General features: G+C 39.3%; 1 protein-coding gene across 5 annotated transcripts in view; it reads left to right on the top strand.

Moving 5' to 3' along the window:
- The first annotated feature begins 20,189 nt into the window (after nt 1-20,189).
- LOC137103734 (PALM2-AKAP2 fusion protein) overlaps nt 20,190-25,589 on the top strand; it is a 70,193-nt gene continuing 64,793 nt past the window's right edge. For 4 of the 5 annotated variants that reach the window (XM_067484351.1, XM_067484349.1, XM_067484348.1 and 1 more), the window contains exon 1: nt 20,190-20,396. In XM_067484351.1, the coding sequence (XP_067340452.1) occupies nt 20,332-20,396 (65 nt within the window). In that variant the 5' untranslated portion in view covers nt 20,190-20,331. The remainder of the gene's footprint in view (nt 20,397-25,589) is intronic. The other variant, XM_067484350.1, reaches the window with a different exon arrangement.

Below are 25,589 nucleotides of genomic sequence, written 5' to 3'. Positions count from 1 at the left end.
GCGGACTCAAAATCATAGCTTCATAAACCAATTTATAAAATCACACGCACTGTATCGGTGACTACCTTGTCAGCCTGTTTGTGATCCAAATCCACAATTGAAAAAGTGGTTGGAACTGACCTAAAAAGCCACATAAAGACTGCCTTATGCTGTAATCAAAATGTGCACATAGTGTCTTTTCAGCTGCCAATTTAAGTCACAGTAAAACAGTGAAACAGTGAAAACAGGCACTTACCACATACCCTGGCATCACACACCCACACCAGGATTTAAGGCCTGTTTGTCAGTGAAACTAGCCAACTGTCACCTGTCTCTCCCTTTTTCTTCATCCTCTTTTTGCTCTGCCTTATTGCATAACACAATATATTATGTCTCAAAGCAAAGTCAAAACCTACAGTCCCACCTACAGTAGCTTTGGAAACGTGAACAAGTTGTTGCTATAAACTGGGACAGACATATTGAAGTGAAACCATCACTGCTGCAAGAAATTACTGAAGAAACACTAGTGTGTTCAGTGATCTGGATTCAGAGAGCACGCTACATTACACTCTGCACTCAGGCTCCCCCTCTTCCAGCCTTCTGTTTTTTTCAGCCCAGTTCTTTCACTGCTCCCCTCATATCTTCTCCGTGGCCTTCAGTCACAGATAAGAGCCAATCTGAGCAGAAAAACTGATACTACTATAAAACAGTAATATGTGCAGTCAGCACAAGTTCTAATTAACAGCCGTGCTCATGTTGTCTGAAGATGTGAAAGAAAAATCTGGTGCTAAATTTGGGGTTTAATTCTGGATCTAAATGGGAGCAGTTGTAGCCCCAAGGAAGACAATCAGTCTCAGGACTGGAGTGCTTCTGGATATAAATTCACTGATTATCTGAGGAAACATGTCTTGGGATGGAAGAGGAGAATCAAATGCTTAGCTAAAGGACTGCCAAAGTTCTCTTGAGCAAAGCATTTCAGAATTGGTCAGGGGACAGCTGTATGCAGCATGAGGTATCTGTGTTGTCCAAAAGTATTAAAAGCTTATGAGCCAGACACATCACCCCTTAGATGAAATGAGTTGTTTCTCATTTCAAACATGTGGTCGATGGTATTATTGCCCAAACTGAACTGTGAATCCCCATAACTCCACCAGAGATGTTGGGTATGTGCACATGAATGGCTACAATACAAGAAAATTTAAATTCAGAGCACGTGGCTCAATATTTGTTAGGAATATATGGACTGTGCATTGTGGAATTATGTGAAATATGTCAACTAGTAGATGTGTTTCTCTGTGTGTGTTTTTAATATAGTTGTTAGAAAACAACTCTGCTTCATAAAGAAACTCTCTACCACAATCTTTTCTATATCCGCTCTGTTTATTTACTCCAGGAGAAGCATCTAAAGATCATTATGCCAAACTCACTCTATTAATATCTCAGTTTCATCAGGGGAAACTTTAGAAAGCTCTGGCTCTCAAGGTTGTCCCACTGGAATCTCTGCCGTGGGAAAGAGATTCATCAAGTTGTTTGTGTTTTCTAATATTCTGCTGCCACTGTTTACACACTGTGTTTTTCCTGCAGGTTGATTTATAGAAAATGTCCTCTTTACTTGGTTGTTTATTTCACCACCGAAGCATTAAGATAAAGCTCAAACTGTAATGTTGGGGCTTGTTTGAACACTGATATTACGAAACAGATAATGTGCATCAAGGAATTTTTGACAGACATATTAGTATCTGGAGTGCTTTCTTTCTGCACCCAGTTTAAAAGAACGAGGCAGGAACTCATTTAGTCAGCTGCAGTCCTGGGAGAGTGGAAAACGCTTGTTGACAAGAGGGAGGTCAGATGAGAGTTATTCAAACAGTCGAGCCACAAGTACACAAACAGCTCGGCGTAGCTGTGGCATGCAAACGGACAATTCAGTGCATCTTGACTGAGCCAGGTTTGATTTCTCTCAGAGTTATCTTTTAATGTGCTAGTGATGTTTTTTACCTTATTGTTCTCCTACAGATGCAATTTATGCCTCATGTTTTTCAGATAGAACTCATAAAAAGTGACCTTTATTGAGGCCAGCAGCACCTTGAATTTTCTTTGGATCTTCTATTACTGTGAACTGATTTGGAAGGTCAGTCACATCTGGAAAGGTACATTAGTCTAATACTTTTCCATCTGTATATAAAGTCTCTCACAATGAATCTATGGAGTCCCAGAGCCTGAGAAATAGAGTTGTAACCTTTTCCAGACTGATGCAATTCAGACTGTTGGATGTAGTAAGCAAATACTTTTTACTACAGGCAGAATTGGTATTACAACACCTATTTGCTTCAATAAATACTGATATGATTTCAAACTTGTATTTTGTGTTTGCTCTGGTTGCCTTTCGTTTGTTTGTTTTTTCCATTTGTTATAACTGTATTTATATTTGTGTTTTCCCCTTTATTCTTCCTTAAATTGTCAATGCAAAAACAAAAGGTGCCAAAAAATACATTTTGCATATTTGCAGTAAAATTTTCATTACAGCATGTGCTGTAAATCCAAATGCATTTTTGCTCCAGGGATGACACACACATACACACGCACACAGACACACATACACACAGAGGAATATCAGCTTTCACCATATGACTGTGTGTAGCTTGTCATCTCATACACTGTGTGCCTGGCATTATGCTCTCTATCTGCCAAATAAGCTTCACACAGACTTAACATCATAGTGTAAAATTTCACCGTAACAGTGAATACTATGACATGGCATAGGACACACAATACCAAGATTTTATTTTATTAATAACTGCACTTACTGGCGCATAATGAGATACTAAACTCAGTTAAGGTTAAGGAGTGTAAAGTAAACCATCCATTATGATGGGTTTACAGTACAAGTACAGTATGCCTCATCTGGCAATAACTCTCATTTTGTATAGGAGACAACAGTATAAAATATAAATAACATTTTATACACACACTGAAAATGAGTGAAATATTACAGCCAAAATAATTACAGGGAGGTCATCGTGAGACCTCTTTTGAGAACGAGATGTAATTATACGCACATGGAGGCTACTGGAAAACAGCAGCAATGAAAAACTACTGTCTGCACACTGTCCCTGAACCAGACCTTTGTTTAAAGATAAATGATAACATATATACCTACGCTAAAGAAGATATTGTAACATGTTGACCAAAGTGGTTATAAAAAAGAAATAAAATTCAAGCTGAATGCCATTAATACCTTCAAATTCATTGACACTGTGTTCAGTTTTCTAATTGTAATTTACTTAAAAATTTATAAACATGGTGTGTCCTGCCACAAAATTCAATTTATGGAAAAAGAAAGCAATCTGTACAGTATCAATGTCCACACTCTATTATTCTACATTTCAGTGTCTCTGCTTATTTCTCTACATTTTGAGAGACAAATGATAGTCACACTCCAGAGCTCCCTCTTCAGCAGTTTGCCAGCTGTCATGACTCCTCTCTGTGGCACTCAGTTAAGTGCCTCAGTGGACTTCAAAAGACTCTGTCTCACTCTTTCTCCTCACTGTACTCTATCAGAATAAGTGGCTGAATTTGTGCAACTATCTACTTATTGATGGAGCTTTAGCCACACTGTGCCTGCTGTTTGAGTGTGTCTACGTTTTTGTGTGTGTCTACGACCCCGTTATTCAAGATGCGTATTGATCGGAGGGTGTTTGGTTTCTCGGCGGCTCCTAAGCGGTGGGCTCGTTTCCATGGTAACGTAACAGGCTGGACTAGAAGCACTGGCCTTGGCTGTGATCAGTGTTGCTGGAGGGACTTGTAAACGGCCATTCACACACATACACACACAGCATAAAGCACCAGACAATAGGGAGATTTAAAATTTACTACTGTTTGTTTCTAGCTAGACCCAAAGACCTCCCTTATTCCTAAGCAAAGCCAGTACTGTGCATTTTGGAAACAATGTATCACTTTAAAGATCCCATATTCAATTTTACTACATTATATGGACTATTACAGAGACTATACTGTAAACACTGGAGCTTCCTTTAAAGATAATAATTTTTAAAAATGTGGGTTTTGATTAAGTCCTACTGGCAGTCATGATTTTTTCAGATATGCATCCCACATAAATAAAACAAAAAACACTGAAGAGACCCACAAGAGATTCACCATACTTTCCATGTCTTCTATCATGAGCATCGGGACCTGTATTAGTGCCCAGTGTGGTTGTACTGTTTAGAGTTTTAATATGTTTTTAGAAGGTATAATACACATAAGACAGACACATGGCAAGGATAAACTTGACAGAGACTGTCTTCCTGTAATTTGTGATTTGACACAGGAGGTTGTGTGTACCAGCAGCCACAAATAACCAACAGATACTTATTACCGTTTGGCAACATTGAACAACTCTCGTAAACATAAGATTATCATGTAGTATTCACAGTAGACTGTCAAATATATGTCTGGACAAAGTTGGTGTGGGTTGAATCTAGTGTGAAACAGCTGCTTTTGTCGTTGCCATCACATGATGTACGTTGTGTGACAAGTGAGGTTAGGGAAGTAGTGATTTTTAAGGCAAACTGCAACTTTTTTGCTAAGTTTGTTTTTTCACAAACCCTATGTTTGCATAGTATTAATCCCAGGTTTTTGAGTGTTTATAGAAAAAAACACAAATGTGAAAATAGCTGCCATGTAACCATAAGCGCTATTTGGTTGCCTGGTGCGAAACCGGGTGCAGGGGTTGTCTCCTGAAGTGGCAGTCTCAATACCACTTGGCATCTACCTACAAGAAAGATGACCAGTTTGCAAGCATCACTAAACAACTACATTGATTGCTCAAATTCTGAGAAGGTATGTTGACCAAACTAGCGAAACTTTTCATTCAGTTTTGGTCCAGTCCAGTCCAGTTGTGTACAACAGCCTCATTATTCAACTGCTTTGGGACAAGCCAAATCAGTGTGAGATCACCATTTGCTGCAATCACTTTACACTGAAATTTACTGAACGTATATGGTGGGTTTTGTAGGAAAACACAATCGCTGACTTGATTAGACCCTAAATATGTTTTGAAGGGGTGAAGCACTGAACTTATTAAAGAAAATTTGATCGGGTGGATGTTGGCTATAGAAAGCACATGACTGTCACACCACAGACTTTAGTTTAACTTTTAAAGTTTAAACCAGACCAAAATAATTATCCTCAAAGATATTCTATGAGTGTCAGAGTAGTGATTGTAATGTCCACACAAAACAAGAAACTGGGCTAAAACCTACTATGCTGTCTTTATGAATGATTGTTTCTCTAAGTGTTTTCCAAAAGTTTGCACACAGGCATAAATACTTTATATAGGAAAACAACAACAACAACAAAAAAAAACATGCGTCCATGCACAGCTTGTATTATATGGGAGTCATGCCGATCAACTGCTATAAATAACTTGGCTCCGGAGGTTGTCGTGGCAACCAACAAACTGATGCCAGGGTGGGATCGCTCAGCTCCTCGAAGAGAGTAGCAGGACAAGCACAGAAAAAGGGAAGATGGAAAAGAGAGTTTACACCATATCATTTCGATATGGTCTGTTCCTTCGATGTTTTTAGTTTGGCTTTACACACTAACTCATATGTCTATGCTAAGATTATCTTAGCATAAACACTAACCACGTTATATATATTACAATATTACACATCTTTGTCTTTTTGTGTCCATAGTGTAAAAACAACTTATTTAGGATTTACATGTGGCAGACTGTTTTTTTCTGGAACTACCTGCTGGTTGAATGGCAACCTCATGGTAATGATAAATCTCCAGGTAGTCACTGGTCATGGCAAAGAAATAGTCCTCTATTCCCTTTGTTCAAATAGTGTCCTCGTGTAGGGAGACAGGAAAATGTTCTTAGAGTGGCAGCATAAGGTTATAACACTATTTTAAATGCTGAAATACCTCTGTGCAACAATAATAATTTAGATTCAAACTCCTTGTGATGTGGGATTCAGGTTAGATTAAAAAGTAATGGTTTGCTTAATTAATACTGTAAATAGTAAATGGTAAATGGCTTTGCTTTGCTTTACTGGACAAAATGCTTTATGCAATGTTGCTTCTCATTCATCCATTCACAGACACACCCACACACTGATGAAAGCAGCTGCCATACAAGGTGAAAACCTCAACCACAAGTAGTTTCTCACTAGATTCAAACTCCGGTCTCCTATAAGAAAGTCCTTTAAAAATGTGTCTCTAAACTCAAGTGGAAGACCTGGACTAACCTAAACAGGGGGTTAATGTCATCTCCACCCAGGAGTTTTGGGCCATCATCAGTGGCCGACCACACAATAATGCTGTTTCCGCTGAATGGGAGCAAACCTGTGCACCCAGTATATTCCAAACCCTTGAGAAACAAACCCTTCCAGAGATGTGCACAACCTCAATATATGCCCATAGTCTGGGAATGACATTTCCAGCAATCATGAAGGTGAGATTTGGTGTACAATAGCTATTATCATTGCCCTTCTTGACTCATTTATTATATTCGTATTGAGGGTATTTTAAACATATAGCATTTTAGTCACACAAGTTTCATGATCCCCTACCGGATTGACTAGAGGTGGGATCTCTGTGTTCAAGTCCAGCCAATGGAAACAAGGTTTAATGAAATGGTCACGTTCTGTTACGACTGCAGCTACAGTACGTAATGAAATCTGCTTAAGATGTAAATAGAGTAACGCAGTGGTTGAAGCAGTCATTAAGCTGGATTGTTATTCTGAATGTAAAGAGGAGTAAGCTGCTGTAGCACAAATGAAGGCGACTGGTTCTCTGTGGATACACGTAAACCTCTATGCAGACCTATACAGGGAAGGCTGTTGTGGGCAACCATTAGGGATGTCCTGATGCCGATATCAATATCAGGCATCAGACCTTTGTCTACTTGTGCTTGTACTCATAAAAACTTCTCTGATACCTCACCCAAATACTGGGTTAGCCCCTGCGGGTAGGCAGAGGTGGAAAAATGTTTGTATTTTAGAGTAGTTTTAAGTTAACAAAAGTAAAGCTGAATGCAATTATTAAGTTACCAGTTATTAACAGTCATACTCTACCTTTATATTCCTGTGGAGAATCTACAGTCAGTGTTGTACACACTTCTCCATCTAGGATCGAGTTAATACTTTTATCAGTACTCTGTAGCAGTGAGTATTCAAATGTAAATACTTGTATTAGTACTCAGTCTAGGAAAAATTGGGATTTGGAATTGGGACATTCCTAGTAACTGTAGAATACAAAGGCTCACAGAGGCCCAAACATGCACACCTTCCAAATCTTAAAGAGACATTATTCGGAGATGCGCATTAATGAGCTGATCGGGTCCAGTCCAGAGGTAGGCCTGAAACAAAAACAACGAACAAGGTTATTTTTACATACATAAGTATAATCTCAGATTGAGACTTTAACAGGATGTTTCAGAATGTTGCCATTGTTCTCATTGAAGTTTTCAAGCTCAGCTTAGCAGAGACAAACTGTTTTCCTTTAGCTGAGGAGGAGAAAGAAACTATGTTTATGGCTGTGCTTGTTTCAAGTTTCACTGGGTAGTTAGTTTAAAGTACACCTTAAACCTTGCTCCTCACCTGGCTGAAATGCAAACTTAGTCTACAGAAGCTGCACATACTCCTTACCCCTCTGTACACAGTCAGTATAGCTCTGGATAGGGCTGGACTTATCCTTTCATACTCAATTTCTGCCTCCAACTCCCAGGCTCATACAATGGCTGTCTGACTTAATGTGCGGTGTACCACAGTGTGAACATACTCTAATGCTGACATGGAGCTTTAACAGGATCACAGGGAGGTGGGGGAGGTGGGTCTCGGCTGGGAGCAAAACAGCACAGAGGTCAGGATTGATGTGCAAGAGGGCACAATAGGGGAGAAGGATCTGTTTAAGCCAGTGAGAGAAATCTGAGGGTACAGGTCAAAGGGTAGTGAACAGCTGAATTATGGGCAGTGGAAGAGCATTTGAAGGAGAAAATATGATGGGAGGTGTGAAGGGAGAGTGAGAGGGATGATGGGAAAGCACAGACTGGGGAGGTTCGAGGGTGCAGTGAGGATTAGTGAGGCAAGACAAAAACCTGGCGCTGCAGTGGGAGCGGAAGCTTTTCATGTACATCATCAAGAAATCATCACACCCATTCTGGGGTATTTTTTCTCTGCTCATTCATTGTGTGTTTATGTGTTTGATCATAAACACAATTAGAAAATCCTCTATGTTGTTGTTTGCCTCTGTCTTCATTTGTCTATCTCTGTCCATTCATGGAGCTACTTGTGGGTTTCTCGGCCTCTCCACTGCGTCTTTCTCATCTTCCACCTCTCGCTTTCTCTGTGTATCCACTTGGAGACAGTAACGGGGGATTTCCCCAGAGAAATCCCTACAACGGATGGAGCCCTCTGGATTGTTCTTCTTTTCCTTCAGCACAACACACAAATAAAATCAAAATAAAAGTTTTGCCTCAGAGCAGTGTTATTGTATAAACGACTTGTCAAACTGGTCCTACAGAATGGGAGTATGGAGACAAAGCCATTAGGCAGGACAAGTTATTAAATCTGACATTTCAAAGGTCTCCTATAAAGTGTCCTCTGTGCTTAAACTAAGTCATGGGAGAATGTACAGTATAAATTGTAGCTCTCTTTATTACATTCTTTGTTCTTCTCAGTGCTTAGCATTGGCAGGACCTTATACTTAACTCAAAACCTTTTTTTTCAGTGATGATGATGCATTTAAACACATTTATAGGGATAAGCCGAGTGGGAAAAAAACACTTACAGACACATTCTGTGTGTAACTGCTTGACAAAACAGCCCCAGTTCTCAAATTTATCAAAATTAGGCTCATAATTGATCAAAATTAAAAGTGACTCCAACATCCCAGTGCCGTTTCCAAACAACCTTTGCAAGCATCAGACTTCAAGAATCAGATGTTTTATTAGACCACTAGTTAAACATGTTTTTTTCACAGACAGGAAACTTAGGGTTAAAAAAATATACTGCACTCAACTCAGTTTTCTCCTGCTGCATTTCTGAACCGAGCAGTGAAGATGATCACATGTCACCTCTTGATGTTTGGATGACAGTTTGGAGTGAATGGGGAACAGATGTTCTCTGCAAAGCCTGGAGCACATGAATGAGGTTATGATGTCACGAGATGATGTCCTTAAATTGTTACCATGGCAACATCAATTAGGCTATACACTTTTGGTTATGAAGATGATAACTGACTCACAAGAGCTCTGACTGCTTTCTCAGACTAGATCAATTTCCTAACTTGTACGTCACTAGAGGCTGAAATTTAATCTTAGCCTCAATATTTTATATCTTACTTGAAAATCCAATTCCTAAATCTGCATTAACCTTGTCATCTCACTGACCTCAGGCAAATGAATCATAATTCTCAACTCCTCTGAAAACCCAGAGTTTGACCCAAATATAACTCCCAAAAAATATTAAGGAGAAACAGGAAATTCTGAAACTCTTCCAGTCTTTCGGTTTTCCAGTCTTGGGAGGACATTGTCCTGATAAGTATGGAAATGCACAAGCATTTTCAGACATATGCAAACATTACCCACACTGTTGTAGTACAATTTTATACAGAGGCCTTGGGGAGCTCTCTCAGAAACTCTGACCTACCACGCGGTCAGACCTAAATGATGGAGGATTACACATGTCCACAAACAGTAGACTCAGAACCATGGTACAGACACACAAAGATGAGCTGGGCTGCCTATTTGTGTGATTAAATCAGTGTTGTAAGGTTGAGGAGGCGGCATTCATCTCCATTAGAGACTTACAGGGCTGATAAATCATGAAGGCACCATGACTCAACACGCACACACGCACATTGGGGACAGAGAGAAGCAAATACATTAGTAATGGAGTTGGCCCAGGGCACTAAAATGTCCAATATAGCACTGCATGAAAACCCCACAAATCTGGAGACTTTTTTCTATTCTAACAAGAATCTGGACCATGTTAAGAGAATTGTTTAATATGCATTTTGCAAGTGCAAATACTGAGTCAAGATTTGTTGATTATGTATTATAGGTATCAGATACATCTAACCTTGACTATGACTTAAATATTTAACCGACACACAGTATGATGTAAAACAAAATGTCCAGATTAATAATAATATAGATTAAGTTATAGGTTAATTTAAACAACATTGGTTGAACACTTTTAACACTACCTGAAATATGAACTCAGTCATGACTGCGTAACCATTGGGTAACTTTAGCTGTTAACAGTGAGTGGTTGTTCTGCACCCAGTTTCCTGAGAAACATTGGCACTGTTTTGTCCCTGGCCAAAAGTGGTTCGGGTTAGACCAGTCCTGTCAAATGTGGAATGCATATGAAAATAGTTCCAATCCAGGGATTTGATAATGTCAAGAACGGAGTCAGAACTAAGGAGTTTCCAAAGTAAGCCTGATCATGTTTTATGTCTTTGAGTATCTGTCATACAATTACTATATTAATCATATCTTGAAGTATTGTATACTTGTATACCTGTGATACCACTGGTGTTGCAGTGTCCAGATATTAACAGATATACTGTACGTTGAGCCATTTTTGAAACTTCAAGAAGTTCATTGACATCAGAAATGGTTGTGGAATTCAACTCCCTCATTCAGGTCTAAAATCCTTTCCCTCTGCTGTGGTCTGCCAACGAATGACGTCTGGTGGTCCCAGCACCACGCAGAAGACACCAAGCAAAACTGTTCAGCACAATGATCCTACGATGGTGGAATGAGCTACCAAACTCTGCACGCTCAGCAAACTCACTCCCAATATTCAAAAAACTGCTGAAAACAGCACTCTTCCGCATCGTCCTATGCACTTAAAACTATAAAAAAAAACAAAAAACCTTTCGTTCTTTCTTGCACTTGCATCTCGTGAAACGTTCTGATTGGACTTTGCTCTGATGTTTTCTGCTAAATTACTAAATGTAAATGTAATTTCACTACAGTTATGTCAACAGAAAATCTTGTCTCAAAGTTGTCCCAATCCCCCATGTAATTGACATACATTTACACACAGAACTCTGATAACAACTATCCTCCGCAACATGTAATCGTTTGCTGGCCATAGCAGAAACACGCTGCCCATGAGGATGAATAATGTAGACTTACATCTGCAGAAGATAAATAAAACAACACACAACCTTTTGTTTCCTCCTTTAATCATATACAACCTTTTCTTCTCTTCCTCCCCTTTCATGTTTTGGCACCTCTCCTCCCCTCATGGTCTCATAGGTCAGTGCACACAGCAAAAGTACAAATGCGATGCAAATCTTACGGTCACTGTATGCATAAAAATATTCTAACCTACAAAACTCAAGTGTAACAGATCAGAATACAATAGAATATCGTACATTGCAATATAATGTAATATATAATATATCATCAGATTATATTATCCTCAGTCCTGACACTCAAAAGGTCATTGTTGTCTCATCAAAATAGTTTTTTCATCATAAATGCAGTGAACGGATGTGAATAATACATTTGATTGCAGTGGTTGATTGAGTGTTTTAGATCACATACGCATCAGGGCAGGGCTCACATCATATACAAATCTGAACATGCAATGATATCACTGCCTTTATCTAAAACTTACAGTAAAAGAAATACAGGACCAGTGAGCAAACTCTTGGAGATGTTGGCACTTTTTGGAATCAAAAACGCACAAAAAAAGTCAAACAACAACTGAAAACAGAATGTTTAAGACAGAGAATAAATACAAATAAGAAAGTGCACAGCTTACAGTATTCAAAATGATCCTGAAACTAGTTTCAGTGGTTAGATTAATGCCAACATTTCCATCTGGTATTATGCTGTATGTACCAACAAAATGTACAGACATGATTCATCCAACCAGACTTTTATTTGCCTCCAATCTGTCAACAAACCTTCTTGCCAGTTACTTTGATTCTAGCATTTGTACTGTACAGCATGTCTGATACTGACGTCTGATGCATCACAAGCATCACAACTGCCCTATGAAATGATGATTTAACACAGTGCAGCCGGTTGTTGTGGAGCCGAAAACAAAGCACCAATGTCACATGGCAGCAGACTGAGCGGCAGCAGTTCAACATCTGAAGTTTGATTGTGACTTCGCCATGCTTCAAGATAATGACCTCGCACTTCCAGTTCTGCCTTTTCATCCTTTAACATGCTTACAGGCTTAACAAAGATGACTCTACCAACTGCTATGAGTGAGACATCACTATGGCCTTCTGTGACTTTGTCCATATTCATTTCAGTGAGTGTTACACACTTTGCTACAGATCTGTTTTAAAATCTTCAAAAATCCTTTCACTTGTGGTTAGACAACAATCTGTCACAGAGACATATATGTGTCATTTGGGTGAGTATGTTGTCCACGAACTGCAGGTCTGGGGATGTCATCCACAACTTCTCCTGGCCACATTGTGAAAGTTTTCTTGAAGTAGTAGTGGCTAGAATGACAGCTGTCCTCATAAAATCAGTAAACCTTTACAAATCAAAGTAAAGTGGTGCAGTAAAACAATGACTTATAGTCATCTGTGAGAATTTGTGACAAGTATAGGAGGAAAATCTATGAGAAGGAAAAGAGAAACAGAGGCTGAACAAGTGGATTATGCAAAGCAGGAGTATTATAAAACAGAACAACTGTGCAAGTCTGGTCAGCTTTCAGAAGAACACACAAAGACAGAGCCAGGGACATCTTTCTCTATTGTTAGATGTACAATATAAAATGGCAGTATCAAACTTAAGTGCATGTTAACTAAATTCAGTGCAGTGTGTTTTTCAAACACAAGTGCATAGTTACTGCAGTATTTTTGTAATGGATCTGTCAGTATTAAGAGTGTAAGTATTTACTAAAGGATTCCAGCAGTGAAGTACTATTACTTAAAGCTAGTCATGCTGGTGTTAACCTTGCAATGTCCAAGGACAACTTAGTGGTACACAGTAACCATGGTAACAGCCACGTGGCCAGCGTGCTACCTATTTTACAATATGTTAGCTGTTATGTCTGAATTACTGAGTGGATGTACAGTTGGTGCTGTATATATAACTGACTAGTTAAAGTATAATCCAAAAGAAATATGGTTTATCTCAATTTGTTTTTACCTTTTTGCCAGTATTCAAAATTGGAAACATTATTGCAAACAATGATTGGTTTCTAATTGGTAATATTTTAGTGTTTCATACAAATAGGTTACTCTCCTTTTGGGGACGTCTACAACGAATTGAGTTGATAAAGTGAAATTTTACTTTTAACACTTGATTCTAACTTTTTTTTTTACTTTACTTTAGGACATTTAGTGTGGACAGCAAAGTAAGAATTTCATTGTGCAGGATAACATGCTTTCTGTCTGTGCATATGAACAGAAACACTTTGAATCTTGAATCTTGAATCTTTTTCTGTTTTGTCTCAATTCAAAAGAAAAAGCACTGGCTGTTCACTAAACCCATTTGCTAAACATTGATTGTCTAGGCATTGTCTAACTTCCAAAACCAAAAATGTAAAGCAAATGTAAAGAAAGTGTCTGTGTGAACATAAGCTCAAAATGTTACCTGCTATACTTATTTGTGTAACTATGGAAGCTAAGCAACCAAACAGTGTTATGTTGAAATGAAAAGCGCTCAGTTGGGAACATCCCAGACAAGACAGCCAAGTGGAGGAGGTGGGACACATGATTGATCAATGGACTTTTACAGTCAGAGTCACTTGGCTGATTAAGCCACTGGTCCATTGAGTGTGTGTGAATGTCACAGGCTATGCATCTACAGCAGCCAGCTGTCTAACTGGCGAACATTCAGCCGTGCGTGTGTGTGTGTTCAGAAGAGACTTGGTCAGAGTATGACATGAGTTTGGCCTCCACTGCACACAAATTGGAATTCAGCACCAATGAGGACTGTTAATGTTCAAATGACCTCATCTTAATTTTCAACTCTTACATGAACCTAAATTCAAAAATCTATCTACTTCTTTATGATTATTATTATTATTATTATTATTATTATTATTATTATTATTATTATTATTATTATTATTATTATTATTATTATTATTATTATTATTATTATTATTATTATTATGTTTAATACTGATTTCTTCTTGCATTTTGAACTGCAGAAGTCTGGTAAATTCAGAGAAATTTACCCAAGCACCTTTCAAAAGATCTTTGCAGGTCCCATAAGTGACATCTTCTGTACTTCACTAGCTAATGGACGGCCCGGGAACATTTTTAGATTCTGATCGAATTCTCTTTTCAGTGTACCTACTGCTCCTACTATACTGGCACAGATGTTCTTCTAGTGGTATCTGGTGCTAAGTCCCTGGTCCTGCTGCATGATTAGGCTTTCTGAACTACAGAGCCACTGTATAGATGCTTGCTCATGACAAATGGTCTTCCTATACCCCCAAAGAATTGTCCATGCAATGCTTTGTAAAATATGTCTTTAAAAATATGTGGAAAACATTGCAGACTGTAGCTTTAAATAGCCGCCTGGGCCCAGCTATTTGCTTCCAAGGCACTATTTTAATAACATTCTGTTATTATACACTCACACACACACACACACATGCCCATGAGAATTACAAGCCAATAATTGTGATATTAATGTTATGGTAGTGGCTGAGTCACATATTTCAACTAACCCGTCACATTTCTCAACTGACAAACAACATATCCACCCTACTGACACAGAGGTACGAGACAGGTGTGTGCATGCTCGCGTTTGTGTGTGTGTGTGCGTGCAATTGCATACTTACTTTGTCTTTGTGTGACTACATTGTGTGTAGGTGTGTGTGTGTTTGTGTGTGCAGGCATGCAGGGCTGTGCTGCTCTCCATTTTAATGGCAATTCCAACAGAGCCTTTCCCATCTCCTCATCACCATGGCAACCGATCGGGTAAGCGGCCACATTTGTCTCAGGGGCCTTGGCCTTCTTTTGCCTGCCACAGCTGTGCACACACATGCACATACACAGACACATGCATACAGGTCAGAACACAAACACAGACACACACACACACACACTCACACACACACAAACACACATTCCCACACACACACAAACTGTATGCAACCCCATCCCTCCATCGCCTTCTGAGAACAGGGCTCTCCTCAAAATGATTCCCACATGCCTCCTCCTCCTCCAACCCAGTGATTGGGACTTCCCAGTTAAATCCTATTGTGGCTTTGCCAACTGTCCCACACATGCACACATGTGCACACACACAATCCTAAGATGCATGACAGCAAATGTGAAAGTCTTGCCAAAGATTAGCACTTTAATGTATTTAAACCCCCTATATTTTCATTGTCACTTACATCTTTCTCCTTACTGTGGAATTTAGTATGTTGGAATCCAGAATTTACTTCCCTCTCGTTACTGACAGTTTGTAATATGCTTAGTCTGTGGATCACATATTGCAGTGTGGTTTGGTTCATTAATCGTTAGGAGAATTGATCTGAACTCTTAACCCTGAAGAGCTCCTTTAAAATCCCTACACATTTGATCCTAATGCCAAAAAATGTCACCTTCCCAAAAACTGCTGTAAAAAAATATATTAATATTTTTCCACCTTTAATGACTCAATCTTTTAAAACCACTTCAGCCTGAGATATACATATCCAATAGTAAATATATTTTATGGGGTTTTAACCCTTGAAAAGCCATTATTTTTACATAACTCCACATTTTCTTAATCAAAATAAATATGGCCTTCTAAGAGAAAACACTTATCAATTTGAACAAACACACATCAATCCAACATCAGTAGTTACACACAGTTACAGTTACACATCCTTACATTAGCAAAATGTTGTTGATGGTTTATAGCAAAGCCTCCTTCTTAGATCAGAGAGTTTTACCTGCTGATGGAGCTGCAGCTGAACTGCAAATGAGAAAATGGAGCTGTTCTGTTTAATTTTTCATTTGTTTTAGTAACTTTGCCCCGACAAGAAGAATGTCATCATCCTTCATCATCACCCAAATCCTGCCCAGGATGTTAATAAATTGTTTACCGCCTCCTTTGTGGCAAACAAGTCTTTGCACAACTAAAGTGGGTCAAAGCTTTACTCCTGTAACAAATTTTAGTATCTGGTGGCTTTGTTCACTCAAAACTACAGTATATTTTTAATGGATTTTAATTGAATTGTTCTTATGTAAATATTTTATGTAAAGAAACCTACTGAATAGAGGAGCACAATGATGGAGTGGCAAGTGCTGCTGCCTGACAGCTAGAAGGATGTGGGTTCGTGTTCCCCGACCAACAACACTGCTATAATAGTAGTTTTAGTATTTTGTACTATCCTTCTCAAGGGTGTGTCAGATATTTCACCACTTTCTTTCCATCTTTAGAGAAGCTAACAAGGTTTTACTTTGTACTATACCATACAGAAAATTCAAGTGTCAATTATAGACTGACAGGGCAAACTATGTAAATATTTATGGATAAGGTGCTGAGATTTATAGCTTTGGGCCCTTTGTTTTGTTTGTTTTGTACAAATAGCTGGTCTGTAGGACATTTTATGTATTATTCTATGTTTATCCCTGTTCCCTGTTATAAAGTAAGTAAAAAGTCAGAACAAAACTTTTAAGATTTTACAAAAGAGGTCAGACAATACAATACTTTGTTTTCTCTTAACCCAAGTGCTGTTTACCCATACTTGGTATTTATTAAATAATATTAACATGAATAATTAAGATGTTTTTACTGTATATTTGTTGTAGATTGTATGTTCTTGTAAGAAATGATGGTTTTCTGAAAAGAATGACCTAAATAACTCAAGTCATATGAAAACTGTGCAGTACTTTAAAGCTTTGCATATTTTGTTAAATATTAAAGCACATTGAAAGTGGCTTACTTATTTAAAGCCTGTAAGAAGAAGTTAAACATGTGTTGTAGACAGTTTGGAGTACATCTGAAGTGGGTCAAAGTAAATCTCAGTTGTGGTTCTTGTGGTTTTGCTGGCTTATCTATGTTGACTTTCTGGATCATCAACCAAAACCCACTAGAGTAGAAAGCATCACCCACTGCCCTCTGTTTACTTTATGGAGTGTGTATATTGTCTGTCTGCAGATGTACAAAACTGTGACATAGCAGCTGTTAAGGAAACACACACACACACACACACACACACACACACACACACACACACACACACAAACATCTCTCTGTTGACAATAATGAAATAAAGTTTTACCTTCCTTTGCATGGCCTTGAATTCACTCGTCACTGCACAGTCACGTATGGAATCAGTGAGTGTAAAATTACAATATATGAACTGAAGAACTGAGACCATCATAACAGAAGATTCACGTCTATATTCTTTCATGTTATTATTAATTTGTAGTTGTCATTCACCATTATTGATTCACATGTTTATTCATAAGTGATGACATACAGCAAAGCCATAGAGAGAAGGAGCTAGTAAGAGCTATCTATAGGTCGTGACTAAACGCTGAGCCAATACATTTTTAAAAAAGTGAAAACGCATTAAACCAGCACCTCGACTTTAGGTTTTGACAAGCAGTGACATCTACTGGAGGCAGTTTAGCAGTGCAACTGATGTGACAGTCACCAGTCAGTGTTGCACTGCAATGCACTGCTGTGTTGAATATCATTGCAAAATTCCCTTTTTTCAAATGGCTTTCATAATCCACAAGGTGGCAGTGCTCTCCACAGTTTCGCTTTCCTCATTTAGACTACACATGCTGACATGAGTAAAGGATTTAAGGTTTTATAAACCAAAGCAAAATTTTACTGTATGGCACATTTTATATTTTTAAATCTTATTTATTATATCAATCAGTTGTAATGGCGATGGCGTCTTTCCTCTTCTATGAAGATGGATTGATAATTCTGCACATACTAGAACATGTACTCAATGCACAACAAAACTGCTTTCCTCCACACAGCGATAATACTGATTAGTGTCACACTCATCACAGGCCTGCAGGGTGGGAGTCAAGGGTGACTGAGGGAGTATGGAAACCACCAGCCTGCATGTGTGATGACCATTTAAGGTCACTACCTAATCCTGAAGAGCAGGCTTGGAATAACTGGCATACCTTTCAATATGATAACCATGAACTTAAAGGGAAAAGAGAGAGAGGGAGAAGAATGAGCAGACAGGAGGCAGATAAGCTGAGAAGAAATGGTCTGTACAAGTGTAAACTTAGAAATGTGTGACACTCAGGAATGTGAAAGGCCCCACACTTTTACAAATGTGACTTTCACTTTGTCTTTAAGCCTGGAAAATGTTGTCTATCCTGTGACTCCTGGTTTAGGACACTGATAAAGTGTCCCACTCATTTTCTGTAAACAGTGAGCGTATTAATAATTAAAATGCTTTTAATGTGCAGGTTTGGGGCATAGTGTAATGAGGCTGTTACCATTAAAGGATTCACTCCCAGGCTGTTCAAGGAAAAAGAGATAAAGGAGTCAGAGACACTAAAAACAGAGGAGGAAGGCAAATTAATCACAGAAGCAGCATGAAAGTAAGAAAATTGTGTAAAGAAAGGAAACAAAGATGGAAAGAGAAGGGGTATGAAGCATACAGAAGAACAGTAAGCGAAAGAACTGATAAAGTTGTGAAGGGAGAAGCAGGCAGACAACCGCAAAAACATCAAATGAAGAAGAAAGCTTCTTTTCGCTTCTGTCCATTCGCTGCTGTTGAAGCCTCAGCCGGCAGGTCATAGACCCAATAAAAAGACTACTGAGCTTCATGGTTGGATAAATATCTATGAAGAGTTCCCATAGACTAAACAGTGCTCCCTTAGAGTAGCAGGTGGATTCTTTTGAGAAGAAAAATTAAGTTTAGAAGAATTGCATGCCAAAATACTTGTGCAAGTGCACAGTGCAAATTGACTGTTGTTTTTTTGATGAAAATTTGTCATTGCTTAATTTTGGGGCGGCAGTAGCTCAGTTGGTAGAGTGGCCGCCTACCGACCACAGGATTGAAAGTTTGCACCCAGTTCTTCACGACCACATGTTAAAGTGTCCCTGGCCAAGACACTGAACTCCCAACAGCCCATGCAAAATTTGGGAGGGTTGCGTCAGGAAGGGCACCCGGTGTAAAAGCTGAGCCAAATCAAAATGCAGACAAATGATCTGCTGTGGCGACACTGAACTCAAGGGATAAAGCCGAAAGGTCAAAAAAAAAAGAAAAATGCTTGCATTGCTCAATTTTTCAGAGGAACAATGTCAGTCTTTAAATCTTTGAAAAGACTTGCATCACGCATCTTATTCCAAGCATCAGATTTGTGTTATTATTCAGCTCAATCTGTAGCCAGGAAGAAATGTATCACCGTATGATTAAGACATCATTGTATGCATCGCAGTATATTCGGGGATAACTGATTTCCAAGATTACGGATGATTTCCAGGTTTTTGCATCAGGCCAGTTTGACACTAACATGACAGTTCCAACCATTCCTCTGGTTGCGAAGAGTTTCAGTCTAAACTACAGCTCAGTGTAAAAAACTGCCCTCTGTCCACCGCGGCCTCCTAATTCTCACAGGGAGGTGCAGTTTTTACGTGATCGCAGTGCATTAGTCCTCATGGTGTCATGACTTCGTTTACACATGATAAAACTTGCTCTGTATCATTTTGTTTTGTTCATCTTTCTTTAGAATGGGTATCCAGTTTAGGGCTGCAGGACACTGAAGCCCTTTTCTCTCAGCCTTTTTTTAAAAAATCATTTCAGCCTCTTTAAATGAATCCATCATTAGTCTAAAAGAGGAAAGGTTGTTCTCAGGTTAGCAGCCTGAGTGAGGCAGGTTGGCCACTCCTTTCATTGCACTGTAACTCCCCTAGGGCTTCCCTTCTTTCATTTCATCTCTCTGCTGTCTTTTTTCTATCCTCTGCTCTCTCATCTCACTTAGCTACAAAGCTTTTTACCTCATTCACATTGCTGGGATTCGTACTACAAAATGAATACCTCATTTCATTCTTACTCAATGGCGGCAAACCTGCACGTTTATACATACACAAGTGACCACTCTTTCTCTCTCTCTCTCTCACTGTCTCTCTTTCTGTCTCCCTCACTTACACACACGCACAAACACACACACAAACATGCTTACCACCCATCCCCTCCTACTGGCAGTCCAGGGTGATACAGGAGCAGCGGCAGCAGCTGCTCTAACACATCCTGGCGTGACGAAACACACACCGAAAAGGCTGGAGGAAAGAAAGAGGAGGACAAGATAAGGAGGAGGGGAAGGAGGAGGAGGGGAGGAGGAAGAGAGAGAAGAGGAGGATACACCTCTGTCAAAAGGACACCAGAGGACGGGAAAAGGAGAGGAGGACAAGGAAAAGGAGAAGGGATGGAGACGGGTGTTGCAGCCATGTCAGACACACCTTTGCAGAGGAATGGCACAGCGACAGCACTGTAAGTTAATGTTTTTATCTTTGCATTTCTGTCTATCTTTCCCTCCATATTTCCTCTCCTCCATCTGACATGCTGGGTTGTCATGGGAACAGGAGCTCTGTCATGATGGGGCTGCTGCTCAGTCATGACTAGAGAGGAGGCACACAGTACACCATGTACACTCCTCCCTCTCCTCTCCTCCTTCTGTCTCTCTTTTCTTCACTCCCCCTTCCAGTCCCTCTGAAACCTTTCACCTCACTGCACATCAACCCATCATGGGTTTACTCTTTTGACAAAATGAGTCCTGCACTCTTACGATCTAATTTTCTTATCTCTGCACTTAACTATACTTCTGTGTGTGTATGTGTGTATGTGTGTGTGTGTGTGTGTGTGTGTGCAAGGGCATCTGCATGTGTAATATGGCGTGTTTTAGCATATTCAGTGTGAAAGCTGCAGGCTTATTCCAGCCTTGTGTAGCACAGACCGCCATGCTGCAGTGCTGTGTGTATACGTGTGTATGTGTGTGTATGTTCATATATGTATCTAAACATAAGAGACAAGTCCCTACGCAATAATATGATGATGACATAAAAAGTAATTTTTGGTCAATCATTGGTCATTTCGTCAGCAAAAAAATCAACCTGACGTTTAGCCCATATTCACATCACTGGTTAATATAAAATAACAGCAAGAATCATGTAACCGTGTATGTAACTGTGGATTGAAAATGTTTTTAATGTTGCTTCAGGTTAGAAAATGATAACGTACCATATCGGCAACTTTTTAGCTCCTTCAACTGGATTTACAGGGAAAGATTAAGCAGATACATATTTAAAAGGCACAAAAATTTGGAAAATAAATTATTCTTTTTACCCTTATTAGACACACACAAAGTCGTGAATTGTGGTGAGGGGGCAGTAGCACTGCCACATCACAACTAGACGGTCCCTGGGTTAAATCTACTCACTTGCTGTGACCTTTTTGCATGTTCTCCCTGTGCTTGCGTGGGCTTCATCCAGGTACTCCAGCTTTCTCCAACAGTACACATGTTAGGTTAATTGGTGACTCTAACTTGCTCATAGGTGTGAATATGACTGTGAATGGTTGTCTGTCTCTGTGTTGGCCCTGAGAGAGACTGTCCAGGGTGTACCCTGCCTCTTGCCCTATGACAACTGGGATAGGCTAATCAATAAATAAGTTCAAGAAGTTTCTAAAAGCTTCCAGTAAGCCTGGTTAAATGTGTATTTTTTCTTTTCATGGTACAGGTTTGCTGATATGCAGAAGTGGATAAGGTTCATTAACATATTTACAAAACAACAAACAAAAATGTATCAGAAAGTGTAGTATTAATGAAATATATATTTAGGTAAGTCTATCTCAGAGTATGAAGTTAAAAGTTGGCGAGTGTAAAAATGACCATAAAAATGACCAAAAGAAACCATACTGAGGTGAGATTTATTGTTACATAGTTTTTAGTAAAAAAATAATAATTAAAACTTACAATACAATATGCTTCTTCAGGGCAAAGACAAAAGTTAATTCTAGAGCCTGGAAGGTTGTGAAGTCTTGGGAAGCCATTACACGGCTTGATCTGAAGTGACACTATAGACATTTCTAAAATTGGGATTAACATTATAACCTTGCACGTGTTCTTGCTGCATTCAGCTGGTGGTTATATGAACTGGTGTATAAACTCTACAATAGTAAAAACAGAAGAGTGGGAGTTGTTCTTTCACATTCAGACTTATGTAGGAGTTCTTTTGAATTCTGAAGCCACTGTTGGTTTAAAAATCCATATGGATGCAGTACAACTAAAGGAAGTCAGCATTTCAGCAGCAAGGTATCTTCATTATGCAGTCTTTATGTCCAGTGACTATGAATCCTGACCTCATGCTTAGTTTTAAGCTGAATATTGATGCATTTGGAATCTGTGCAGCCTGAACATTTTCCAGAGGAGCATGAATTCATGCTACTGTTTGTGTGACAGATTGCACAGCTTGTCGAGTGTGTTCATGTGCTTGTGGACGATATGTTATGTGTATGCGGTCACACAACCTGGGCAGTTTTGGTTTTAAAAGTCTAATGGCCCTGTGGATGCTGCAGATTATAGGGAATGCTAAGTAGTGAGTTAGTTTGTGTGGTACTCAACATGGTTGTGGCTTAATCAACAAATATTTTGATGGGCCAGAGTGATTTTTGTGTCTTCTCTCAGAGCCACACCCATGGTGCAGCCGGACGGGGTGCTGTGGGACAAGAAGCAGACATGCTTCAATGTTGCATCAATAGTTAATGCTATAAATGAGAAAATTAGTCTTTCACATACTATCTTTCCTCCACACTGTCTGTTTTCCTCTTTGCTGCAGGCTCATTTTTAATCACTATGGACACTGTACTCTCTCTAGGTTGTCCACTAATTCAGCAGATAGACTAGGTAGTATTTGTGGCCATGTAGAGTGAAGCCAGCACAATGGCAGATGGCCCATTCTCAGTTGTTATTTATTACACACTCAGGGAAATCATAAAGGCATCTGGTGCTAATAGTTTTGGGATGAAATCAGCACATTTAGTGAAGCCATCCAACAAGACCATTTACAAAATGTTACACACTTAACAATTACTCAGTTAAAAATAATAAAAATAATTGCAGAACTTAGAAAAGGCTTGTGTTGATTATGACCTTGTATACAAGGAATACAAATATTCTTAGAACATGTTCTCATGAAAATGCAATTGAATAGAGTTAAGAAGTGTTATTAACTAAAAGATAACATGAACCAAAGTGAAAGATCAACAGCTTTTGGCTTTTCCTTTGCTGCCGCAACCTTCCCATTTTATTCGGGCTTGGGACTGGCACCAGGGTGCCCTTGGTGGCTGGGCGGAGCCACACCTGGTGGGGTGGGAATTAAACCCACAGCCTTATTCATCCCAACCCAATGTTCTACCACAGAGCCACCAAGCTCTATGATATGAAAAAGTCCAAATAGAATCTAAACATAACATAGGAGGAAAAAAGAGGGAACAGAAAGAGTGTATCAAGCCAGTGTTTGCTTTTCACGTATGCATCACAGAATGCAATGATCAGTGCAAAGATTTTAAAAATGACCAATAGGTCAGTGTACGATGTATGAAGTAAGTGCCTTTTTTACTGTTTTGTTACTGCCTAAGTTTACTGTTAACCTGTCTTATGCTACCAAAATGTCCATGTATACTGGAAGTGGAGGGGTAATGACTAACAAAACAAAACAAACCTCAACAGTGACAAGAACTGTAGTACTCATGGAACTGGATATTCTGTGTTAGCGTTTGGCTGTGTGTGCAGACAGACGGTGCATGACCTCCGTCAGTAATGTATAAAATATGAATGAGATCAAGGTCTGGCATCCCTGTAGCCAGAAATATGTCTGTTTGGGCTGCTTTTATTTTCCTCATCTCTCTCTTTCTCTCTCTCTCTCTCACACACAAACACACACACACAAACACACACACACAAAATAACGCTGCAGCCAGTCTTTACCAGATGTGTGGCTTTATCTATGTTTTCCAGCTATTTGGGGGAGAACTGGAGGGAAGGAAGCCAAAAAAAACGGTCAAATCAACATACACACAAACACACATGCAGAGTTTCTCTGATGAACTTTCTTTCTTCATAAGTCCTTTTTCTTACTCTACCTCCTACTTACGTTTTGCATGTTGTTATATTTCTGTTCATGCGCATGTGTATTTTCCTGCCCATGGTTCCACATCTGGAGGCCATTACCTCTGGGCTGGGATGTGGGGGAGGCGGGGCTGGACTGGCTGTGCAGTGAGGTCATTGCGTCGTCGTGGCGATGCAGAGGAACAATGATGCTGTTGTCTCCAACGACAACCAACGTACTAAGCTGACGCCAGAATTAAGGGACTGAAGGGGGTTGGAAAGAGGTGCGCAGAAAAGTGGGAATGGGTAAAATGGTCTGCTTAAGGGGGATTTATATAAAATGTTAGAAAGTAGCACATTAAAGCAGAAAAACATTAAAGTAAGAAAGTTTGAGATGTAATGACACTGTGAGGAGCCAACATAATAATGTGACTGGTGCAAATCCAGGTTAAATGAAGACTTGCAAAGAGGCCAAATTGAAGTTTTTGACTGGCTCTAATGACAGCTGCAGAGCCGAGCCTGGTTTATAAACTACATATGTTACACAGACTCCAAGCACGTCATAACCCACATGTGGGTGAAGGTATCAACTTAGAAAGTTGATACAGTCAGCACACATTTGCCTATTTACACCACCAACAGACACAAAGTAACACTGGCAATAACATGAAATTTAGTTTCTCATCATGACAGAATTTTTAAGATTTTTTGTTTTTTTAGGTTTTAGCTTAATTTTCGTCCTAAGGTCTATGGGAAATATCAGCACTTTAACCTCTAAATGTTCCAACATGATGTTCTATTTGAAAAAGAGACTGCACATTTCAACACATACACAGCCATAAAACAGAATAAAACTTTGTCATTTTTATTTTCTTATAAAACAAGATCAAAATGATCACAACATTTTAACTGTTGTCCTGCACAAAAGACATCATAAGTCTGAAGAGGTTCAGCAAATAAAAATGTCAGCGCTCCTGAATGTACAAATCTGCAAGAGACTTTCATGGTTCAAAGCAATATTCAAGTCACCAAATATGGTTCTCGTGATGTTTAAAACCTCCCTAATGCCTCTAAACATCAAAATCCCAGTGAACTCTAAATGTTTATTAGTTCACATGCAAATATGGAAGCTATAGCTGAGGCCTAAATACAACTCATTTTTGATTTATCAAGTCCTGCAGCTGCCCAGTGGCTTTACAGAACAGATACTCTCCAGCTGCAATTATTTGTCATAACACTTTTTTCTTGTTTGGAGTAACGTGGTGTCTGTTGTGTCAGTGTGTATTCGTTTGAGGGTGTGTGTATATGTGTGTGTTACATGCTTCTGTATTCCCTGGAGAGTTGGCCAGCACTACTGCTGCCTTTGTCCTTATAAGGATGTCTTCTTGTGGAAAGAGGGAAGGAAAAACGAGAGAGAGGAGAATGGGAGCGATCAAGACAAAAGTGGACAGATGGAAGGAAAAACAGGTGTGAATAAAGAGGATGGGGCAATACGAAAAAGATGATGGGTGGGGACAGGAAAGGAAAGGGATTAGGAGGAAGCATAGAATGCAGGGAGGTTAGAAGGGAAACAAGGAGGG

The sequence above is a fragment of the Channa argus genome, chromosome 18 (assembly GCF_033026475.1).
Source record: "Channa argus isolate prfri chromosome 18, Channa argus male v1.0, whole genome shotgun sequence".
NCBI classification, from domain to species: domain Eukaryota; kingdom Metazoa; phylum Chordata; class Actinopteri; order Anabantiformes; family Channidae; genus Channa; species Channa argus.
This window is presented reverse-complemented; position numbering and strand designations above follow the sequence as displayed.